At 38.1% G+C, this 10,608-nt stretch overlaps 2 protein-coding genes across 2 annotated transcripts in view; both read left to right on the top strand.

Annotated features, from left to right (window-relative positions):
* The window catches only part of plaat1l (phospholipase A and acyltransferase 1-like), a 7,210-nt gene extending 5,395 nt beyond the window's left edge, over nucleotides 1–1,815 (top strand). The window contains exon 7 of the mRNA XM_046053067.1: nucleotides 807–1,815. Within this exon, the coding sequence (XP_045909023.1) occupies nucleotides 807–872 (66 nt within the window). The 3' untranslated portion in view covers nucleotides 873–1,815. The remainder of the gene's footprint in view (nucleotides 1–806) is intronic.
* A 963-nt stretch (nucleotides 1,816–2,778) lies between these two features.
* Nucleotides 2,779–10,608, top strand: part of LOC123973057 — an 8,391-nt gene continuing 561 nt past the window's right edge. Inside the window, exons 1-3 of the mRNA XM_046052910.1 lie at nucleotides 2,779–2,837; nucleotides 5,612–6,045; nucleotides 10,059–10,576. Of these exons, the coding sequence (XP_045908866.1) occupies nucleotides 5,655–6,045; nucleotides 10,059–10,576 (909 nt within the window). The 5' untranslated portion in view covers nucleotides 2,779–2,837; nucleotides 5,612–5,654. The remainder of the gene's footprint in view (nucleotides 2,838–5,611; nucleotides 6,046–10,058; nucleotides 10,577–10,608) is intronic.

The following is a 10,608-nucleotide window of genomic DNA, read 5'->3' as shown; positions in this document are numbered from 1 at the left end:
AAGCTATCTTTTTCTTTTCTTCACTTCCTCCGTCAACGTCCTCTTCAGTCTCTTTGACTCTAACATTTTGCTAACGTTAAGGCCAGTCTGGGATTTACTCTCTCTCTTTTTCTCTTTCCTCACCTTCTCCGACGTCTTCTACTGTCTCTTTTTGGGACTTGAATTTGACCTGGGTTTGCTTCCCACTGCGACATCCACCAATGTGTCTCAGAAGAAGACACCCCTAGTTGCTCCATTTGCTTCCTGTTGCTCTGCCATATATAGCAGTTATAGGTCACTTTGGATAAAAGCGTCCTAAATGACAAACTATTATTCTTTATTATACTTTTATCCATACAGAGAATACCAAACTAACTTCTTCCAAAGAACTTACACTGTACTTTCTAAACTTTTTGGTTCTTATTAAAGCTTTCTGAAGACTGTAGAGTGGTGGTGCTTTAAAGCATTATGCTGTTCTCACAAGAGAAATCCTGCCCGGGATTTTAGTCTTACAGACCGCCATAGGAAGCTTCCCCGCCCTGTAGAGCCACATTCACGTCACGTTATTACAATCAGTGTACCATTAAAATTATTTTGAAACTGTTGATTTAAGATAGAAATACTACATAATGTTGCTTGAGCTCCACCAGTGAGCTGGTTAAACCTCTCAGGGTTTGGGATTGTTCTAAAGAAAACAACTCAAATCTTTTTCCTCATGAAATACTGGAGACTTTTATTTCTGCGTGACGGAAGAATCGGAGTTTAAATATGAAGCCACCACATTAAGTTATGTAAGATTAATGTGTGTGTTTGTGTGTGTTTTACAGATAGAGAAGATTTATAAACACATCATGCCGGCCTGGAAGAAGCTGTTTGAGCAGAAAAAACTGTGAAAGGTGTTTATGTTCAGTTCTCCCCTCAACCACTGGAGGGCGACACTGTTCTCCTGATTTCAAGGAGAATCATTTTCAAGAACAAAGCTGTTGGATTGGTAGATTAGATGAGCCTAGGACCTTTTTACACTTGTGTTTATTAATGAAAGCATTCATAACATAAAAAAGTTGTAATGTTATGGAATTTTAAAGTGGTTATTGGAGAAAGGGTCATAATATTATGAAAGTAGTAATATTTTCAATAAATGAGTTTTACAAGAAAAAAGTCCTAAAAGTTTCAAGATAATCTTAATATATTGCTCAATTTAGATTCTCTGAAGAGGTGATATTATGGTGTGAAATATAATAATGTGACGTTTTCTCAAAAAAAACACAAAAAGTTCATTTTTACATTTCTGCTGCATCTGTGATCCAAATGTTTTTCACCAAAAATGGATGCTGCCTGCTGAACCTTTAACATAATAAGCTTGTGTGAAGCATGAAGTCCTCTTGGTGCTACAGTTCATCCTTTAAGGATTTTGTCAAGTTTCATGTACTTCAGTTTTCATTTTAGATTATTTTTATCCTTTTTATTTTTTTCCTTTTATTATTAATTAACCTTTTCATCATCTCACCGTTTTCCTATTCTCATTATATCATTATTTGTTTTGGGGATATTTTGTTTTGTCTTTACTTTCTGTACATACTCACATTGTACCACCTTAACTTAAATAAACATTTTGTTTGCCAGCATTTCCAAAACAATCAAATCTATCTTTAACATCTTATACCATTAAACTGCAACAGAGGCTGTGAGTAAAATGTCATGAAGGACAATTAATACAGGTGGACCAATACTAGAATAGCCATAAACTTTTCTTTAATAAAGCAATTTTTCTTTGTCGCAGAGACCTTTGTTGGGCTTTGTCAAATCCCACTTTACAAATAAAGCTGTAGAACAGTGTGAGAATCTTCTGTCTTTCTTCTGTATCAGATTTTTTTATACTACACCTTAAAATATTTCTTTCTTTCTTATTTGTATATATATATATTTGTCAAAAATCCAGAAAAACAGCAGCAGAAGGAAGTTTTAGGTCGTGTCTTTGCCCTGAGTTCTGCCTCTCAGGCGACACTTTGTCTCTCAGATTCGATGGAAACGTCTCTGTCCCACCAGTTTGTGTCCCTCAATATCAGTTTTACGTTTAAAGCTTTTGGTTTTGAAAAAAAGTGATGATTACATTTGAGTCACTAAGTACAGTAACATACTCCTGTTTTTATGAGCATTTTCAATTTGCGCATAAAAAACCTGAGTGTAAAATCTGATAATAATCATAATAAACTCTCATTTGTATATTACCTTTTTATATACAAGAAAACCAGCTCAAAGTGCTTTAAAATAAAAAAAATTAAAGGAATATAAACCAGATAGATGCTGTAATTAAACCCATAAATACCTAAACAACTTGGCTAAACTTCAAACGTTACTTGAGATGACCTTTGCTCTAACACGCTCTTTGTAATACAGGTGTGGCGGCAGGAGAACAGAATTTATTGAACTGTACATTCAGTTTATAATCTTTAAAAAACCCTGATGTTGGACAGAGGATGAGATCCCCAGACATTTTTCTCTGCTTGATGTAAGTAATGTTAGACTGTTGTCCTGTTGGAGACTGGATTTTATGTCTCCGTTCGTGTTTTCTGGTCCAATGGTGCCATCTTGTGCATATCAGTGCACGTTACATTGACAGTTTCTCTACAGGTAGGAAAGTGAAAGTGAGACAGACTAGGAAGGAAGTCTGAGTGAGTGTCTTACCGGTAGAAACGGGAAGATTCACGGTTAGTCCGGCTGGTTGTTGGTGATAGGGTTGGGAAACATCATTTTATAAAGACACCATTTCAGCTGTCACGTTTGGCTGCTGTGAGCCCGGAAACCTGTACACCTGAATGGCAGGATCTCACCGGCCTCACAAAACCTCCGGGCTCCATGTAAGTTCACACAATATCCTATGTTGTTAGTGTTAGCCACTCTTTAAGAGCCTACTGGTTATCAACATCTACACTCACTGTTTGTGAACCATCTTTAAAATCGTCCTAAAACTGCGGTAACGAAGGAGATGGTGAGTCACCTATTAAGGAATTGTTTTAGAGAAAGGTCAAAGTTCACAGAAATGTTAATTGTCTATTTACATTTTTCCGTTGGAGTGGTGTTTAGGTCATTACAGTAGGCCTATGTATGATATAAGTACCAGTTACGGTTGGGCCAATAGACGATGGCTGACATCACGACTTTGCGCAAGCATCGTGATTGTAAACCCCTGTCGTCCCCGCATAATTTTTCACATAATACCACCATGTAAATGCAGTTTTTAATCACCACGAACATATTATATATTGTAAATATATTTCGCACCTTCCTTGGAAATTCTTCTCCCCACACACAGACACACAAGAGGCTACACCTCAGGTAAACACACCAGCTTTCATGACCTGCGGCTCACTCTGACGCCGTCCTTACCATAATAACACTGCTATAGGCGCAACAGAAATCAGACGGCAGGGTTCGAGTTATAATCTGTGCTTCGTGAGGGTCTCTAACTACTAACTAAACTTAGAGAGAGATCAGTGCTTTACGTGATTCAACAATTCCCTCTCTCACACATGCAAACGCACAAACAACACACACACAGTAGTTCACGACTTGCCCCAGATTTCTGCAATATTGCAACAAAGTTTAATTTTCAATAGCCTGAAAAATGCCATCAGTGACTGCTGCTCAAGAGATGCAATTTATGGTAGGTATAATATGAAAGTTGTATTATTACGCACTGCTGGCTGCCTGCATGCAGTTGATGGAGAATGCATCACAAAGCCAATAATAGCCTATCAACAAATAAGCAGCAGTCAATACAGAGTTGCAGTCTCAACCTAATTATAATGGAAAATACATTATTTGTGATTCAAAATAATGGTTGTTGATAAATGAATTAGTGACAGATGCATGATTTTACTGCTTCCATGGGAGCTCAGAGCCTCTTTGTAACTCGAACTCTGTTTATCGCCCAAAGTGCTGCATAAGACACATATACCTTTGGTGTGAGAGACCCGGGTTCAATTCCCCACTGTGACACATCCACCATTGTGTCCCTGAGTAAGACACTTCACCCCTTTTGCTCCAGTGGCGTGCGACCTCTGACATATATAACAATTGTAAGTCGCTTTGGTTCAATGCTTCAAAGTGGTTCAATCCCCGGCTCCTCCAGGCTGCATCTCCAAGTGTCCTTGGGCAAGATACTGGACCCCGAATTGCCCCTGGTGGCTGTTCCACCACTGTATGAATGTGTGTGAATGGTGAATGCGATGAAGTGTAAAAGCGCTTTGAGTGGTCGAAAAGACTAGAAAGGCGCTATACAAATACGGATATATTTAACTAAATAAAACTGTAACGTTACATGATCAAAAATAAACCTGTTACCTGTTTGCAGCCAACGTTAACAATTAAAATGATGGCAGCCAGCGAGGCCTAAATGATTACGTCAATCGACCACCATAAGTTTGGCAAGTAAGCAAACGCTCATTTCCTAACATAGTCGGAGTTCACCTCCCGTAGGTTGTCAGATACTAACCTATTTTGCGTTCAGCACTTCTTTGTTTTGGCCTCGTTGAATGAAGTTTTAAATCCAAAGTTTATGATGAAGCTGATTCATACAGTATGTGTTACTAGACAGGTTTTAGGTAATGCAGGGAGGGGAATAACAACAAGTTCATCAGACGTTTCCTAAAAATAAACATTGTTCAGGAGTCCCGCACCTCGAGTTTGAGTCAAGTCTGAAGTCACTGTGTGTGCGACTTAAGTCCGACTCAAGTCTGAGTCTCAAACTCGAGTCCCCATCTCTGTCACACACATTTTCTGTTTTATTAAATCGCTCACTTTTTTGGGTTATGTAATCACACATGACAACATCGTGATTGGGATCAGATTAATCGTACAGCCTTAGTCTTAATGTTTTTTATGATAAATTGTAGTCGCACCATTTTCACGATTAGAGATTTTTGTCATGATTCTAATTAATTTTAACAAGAATCTCTTTAGCATTGAAAACATGTAAGAAGGTGGCTTCCTTGTTTTCCCTAAACAAAACATTGGATTAGGCTTTCTGAATAGCAAAACAAACTGAAACACACAGTACATCTTATATAGCCCACTAAACTACATTATCTGAGAAAGAAAGAAGTTTTGTTTATGAGTCTTTCTCAGTGGTCAAAAGTTGAAAAGTGAATTGAAGACAATACACCTTGTGACAGTGACGGTATTTAATGTTAAAGTTCGTCAAAACTATACTTCTCCAAACTAAGTGTTGTTGTACCAGCAGGACATCACTCATGTGTGGGGTGATATTGGAAAAATATAATAAGCCCTTGTCATTGTTATTGTAAGCCAATGCAGTTTACATACGGAACAATGTATTCAAATAAGCTCAAGGCGTTTTCTACTTTATGGTCAAACATTCTCTGCAGGCCGTAGTTTAGCCATCTCTGCTCTGCCCTCACATTTGTGTAGCACATTCTTCAGAAGGACACAGGTATTCATCTTGGAATTGATATAAACCATTAGAATTGATGTTAAACTGTTAAATATTGCATCAGGTGCACAATGTTTAAACATCATGAAATATATTAGCCGTTTTACGTAATAGTAAATCCATCACAGGCAGAATAATTATTGTCATTAACATTTTATTTAACCTGGTTTTGTTCTCCAGATCCCTGAAGTTGAGTCTGTGTGCAGAACATACAGAAGGACACATGGCTTGTACAACACAGTCGGCCTTAGACTACGTAAAGAGTGCCAGAGTCCACCTTGTGAGAGAATTAAATAATCTGTCAGTGGTTGTGGAGAACTTGTACCAGCAAAGAGTTTTTAGTGATGAAGAGGTCAAAGAAATACAGGCAGAGAGACATGACTACGATAAAACCAGGAGAATACTGGACTCAGTCACTAAGAAGGGGGAAGCGGCGTGCTACAAGTTCCTCAGGATTATTGACGTGACGAGGAAGAGGACCTTAGGGAGGACGTCCCTTGTCCCTGAGACAAAGAGTTCAGCTTCTACTGAAGCCAAGAAGTTTGACCTGCACATCTGGATCAGCTGCTTTTCTTTCAAGGACGACACACAGATGGATATAAACTACTTACAAGGTATTTATCATTTTCATTCATTCATCATTTTTAGTGTGTCACATTTTCACTTAGTTATCTATGATGGGCTGATTTATATAGAAACCCCATTTCCAGAAAAGTTGGGATATTTTCCAAAATGCAATAAAAACAAATATATGCGATTTGTTAATTCACATGAACCTTTAGTTAATTGATAAATGTACAAAGAAAAGATTTTCAACCATTTTACTGACCAGTGTATAATTGTATTTTGTAAATATAAACAAAGTTAGAATTTCATGCCTGCAACACACAATTTGGGACAGAGTTAAAATAAGAATTAAAAGTGCACAGAGTATTCAAGTAACACCTGTTCTATTTCATTGACCACTGGGCAACGCTGCTTTAGCACGTTGTATCTCCATCTCGCATATGAGCAGGCTGAGTCATTATACCAACAAAGTCACCTGTGACCATGTGATTACGTAGGGCACCTGCCCCAGTATAAAACCCTCATGTCATCACGCATCTGTTCCTTCATCTGCTCCGTAATTATCCAAAGATCCTGTATAGCAAAAAAGTATGCATCGTTTTATAATTGCATCGCAGCCCTCTGAATCGAAATTGAATGGTGAGATTCCCACCCCTACGGTCTGCTGCTGCATCCAGAAATGCAACCTGAAAACTGTAATTACGTAAGGAGGAAGCCGGAAGACAGTGGAACTGTGTGCATCGAATTCTCCATGCAAAAGCCACAATCTGTGATAGTATGGGGTGCATCGGTGCCCACAGCATGAGTGAGCTGCAAGTGTCTGACGGAATATTTTGATTTTTAGAGAGACACATGTTGCTGCCGGGACATCCGTGCTTATTGCATGGGCTACAACAGCTTGACTTTGTAGACAGAGTTCGTTTGCTTGACTGACCTGCTGCCAGTCCAGACCTGTCTCCTATTGAAAATGTATCTCATCATCAGGAAGAGGTGACCATAGACTGTTGAGCAGTTTTAAGTTTTGTATCAAGCAAGAATGGACAAAATTCCAAATCCACAATTAGTATCTTCACTTCCCAAACGATTAGAAAGTGTTATTGAAAGGAAAGGTGAAGTAATACAATGGTAAACATGCCTCAACATTGAGTGTGTTGAGGTGTAGACTTTATTTATGTTTACAAAATACAGTTATGCTGGTCAGTAAAACTATTAATTGAAATCTTTTCTTTGGACTTGGTCAGTTAAATAAAGGTTCATGTAAATTAAGGTTGGGGGTGAAGGAGAGAGAGAGAGAGGGGAGGGAGGCAGCCTACACAATATACACACAGAGGTACAGACAGTAAAGCTGATGTTGCTATAGACTGAATGAAAAATGGTACAGATATTTATAGTAGTGTTAATGGTAACAATCGTAATGTTAATGATTATAATAACAATAATAAATATAGCCACAAGCTGCGGTTTGCGGGTTCATACCTTTTTTTTGCAATATCGCCATCAAAATATTTCACACATAAGGTTCAATATTGTTATGAAACACATTCTGTATGTTTTGTAGTGATTGGACAAGCATTTTCTGATCTATAGCTTGATTTGTTTCATTCCACATCCAATTATTATGCATTTATAGCGCCTCCTAGAGGTCAATTTGAATGAGACTTCCAGTGTATGTGTGAGGTGCTTATGTAGACATATCTGCACGTTTTGTGTTGATTGGGCAAAGAGTATGCATTTTGCAGCCTGTTTTGTGCTTTATCCCCTGCTGATTGTGTGCATTTATAGTGCTCCCAGGTGTTCGATTTGAATGGAAGTTTCAGGGAGTGTTTCACTTACTTATGAGGACACATCCTGAGAGATTTGTGATGATTGGAGAATGAACATGTGATTTATAGTATAATTTGTGTAATGCAATGCACCTGTCTTGCGCTTGTAGCTCCCACAAGTGACGTATGTACATCAAACTGTCCAGGTATATCCGAGGCACCTATCTGAACATATCCTGTGAGTTTTGTGATGATTGGCCGTGCGGTTGCTAATTTGTGGTCATTTATGTCTAGAGCCATGCCCCTTTCAAAGTTCATTGGTCCATATCTTGAAAAGTTATTGAGATATCGACATGCTTCATACAACTTTTAATAGGCTTGATCCAATGATAATGAATCACTGAAAATTTGGTGGCAATCGGAGCTACAGTCTAGGAGGAGAAAATGTGATTTTCAAAAAATTCAAAATGGCAGAAAAATGTATTGGCGCACCTGAATCGTCCCAGAGGCTTTTTTGTAGAGCACATTGAGCTGCACCTGTGTGAGAAATTTTAAGTCAATTGGACTTACGATGTAAGGAGCGTGGCCTTTCAAAGTTTGCATTTTTAAGTCTTAATTATAGCGCCACCATGTGGCTACACGGTATAAACCCCAACAGTAGGACTAGTAACAATAATTGTAGCCAAGGGTGTCGAGCACAGCTCCAGAGCCAGAAACACCTGCAGGAAGTGATAGGAGGAGAGAGGAGAGGGACGAGAAAGCACAAGACTACTGGAAATTGGAGAAGTCGAGTTAGTAACATGCAATAATGGGATGAGGTTGCATACAGAGGGAGAGAAAGAAGAGGAGAGAGGAGCTCAAAACACTTTCTGTTGACTGCACTCACACAGCAATTTTATCACTTGGTAACTGCAGTGCCAGTTGTACTTTTATGTGCTGAAGTGTAATAAATGATTGACCTTGAAACTGAGTTTTAGCGCGTCGCAGTGTTTTCTCTCAGTGTGTAGTCCATCGTGGCTGCAAATATTTAAGCGTTGCCCACAGTCGCTATAATTTTGGAGGATCTAATTACGGAAATACAATATGATATACATAACTATGTTTTCAGTGGTGTGTAAAGACCTTATATAATAAACTATAATGTATTTATTACCTTAGAATGTGACATTTCTGTCTACATACGTAGTGTGTAGATAGAAGTCGCCATGTTTCTACTCTACATGTAACTACTCTACAGAACGTTTTTCATCACTACTTAAATTCGAACGAAGAAGGAGGAAGAAGAAGTTGTAGAAGTTGTAGTTGTCTGGTTTATTAGAAGTAATAAGAGACTTGGAATTTCAACAAATAGAGGACTACATGTATTATTTCCAGAAGAGCCAACAGCGCATGACAGCCACCGTAGCTTCTCCTACGGGCTTGGAAAGGGAGCGGTGAGGAGTGACAGATGGTGCATTCATGTGTCAGAATAATCTGAATCTTTTTCATCCTTAGATCTTTATTGCAAAAAAAGGAATAAAGTGTTTATGGGACATAAAGAAGTACAGGATACAGAACCGTATACAAATATATAAGATGACAGGGGTGGGCCTATATTATATGAAGAGAAAAGAGGACCATATGTTGTTTTCACAGTCTTTGTTGTTGTTATTGACATAATGCACATCCTCATAGAGAAAAGCTACAAAGTTTACATTTATGAATGTGGAATTTTGCCATTAGAATGAATGGGAAACGGGACCATCCGAGGAGCACATGAATGAACAGTGAGCAGTTGGTTGCAATTCACAACCCTCAATACTAGATGCCACTAAAACTTACACACCGAACCTTTATGTTTTAAGTCATATTCTTTGGTAAAAATAATGATTCTCCAGTTCAGGACAGGGTTGACAAACAGTGATTAAATTAATCTGTGTCACAACAATCCTTTTGAATCGGAAGTCCTGTATTTTTCTTATCCAGCAATTGACAAATTGATTGATTGATATATTTTATATATGTTATTATTTTTAATATCATAACACAGCAGTGATGTGGAAATTATACTCACAATTATCATTATTTTAATGTGTCTCTTTTTCAGGATGATTAAATAAATATATGACTAATGAAGTTTTTTATATTTAGGCTATTTAGGATAAATTAATTGTTATATTAAATTGGTAATAAAAAAACAAATATTTAGAGTTATCAATAAATAAGTTATTTTAATCAATTTTGGAAAGGTGCAGCCCTACTTTAGAGTAAGGCCAAATCAGTTATATTCCTATATTTTCTCACTGTTTTTATTTTAGGCTCCAGGCCGTGCCACAGATACCAGGAAAACTTGAAGTCAAAAGCACAAAAAATATCAAATGAGTTTTGGAAGGCAAACAAAATTCAATTTGACAGAAACAACAAGCCTGATCTGTCGTACGCTGCTCTTGTATTAGACACACAAGGAAGTGTTTCTCCATCTAAAATAAAGAAATTGAAGAACAAGAAGAGCAAGATGAGTCGCCCTAAAAAGCTGAGGACATACATCCCTGAGGACAGCCCAGACATTTCCCCCAGTGACCTGCTGAAGACAGATAAAAACATCCTCTTGGTTGGTAAGCCTGGAATTGGAAAGACAGCACTCACTCACGAAATGTTGAAACTTTGGGCAGAAAGAGACAACAAGGAGCTCGACTACATGTTCTACTTTGACATGAGAGAAACATCCCACATCATGATGGCCAAGAGCCTGGAGGATCTTCTTTTCAGTGTGATCAGTGAGCCAGATGAAGGCAAAGAAGAGGTCTTACAGGACATAAAGAAGAACTCTGACAACGTTACACTCATTTTTGATGGAATCACAGATCT

This window comes from Micropterus dolomieu, linkage group LG01 (assembly GCF_021292245.1).
Source record: "Micropterus dolomieu isolate WLL.071019.BEF.003 ecotype Adirondacks linkage group LG01, ASM2129224v1, whole genome shotgun sequence".
Classification (NCBI taxonomy): Eukaryota; Metazoa; Chordata; class Actinopteri; order Centrarchiformes; family Centrarchidae; genus Micropterus; species Micropterus dolomieu.
The sequence above is the reverse complement of the archived record's forward strand: the minus strand, read 5'-3'. Positions and strand labels throughout refer to the sequence as shown.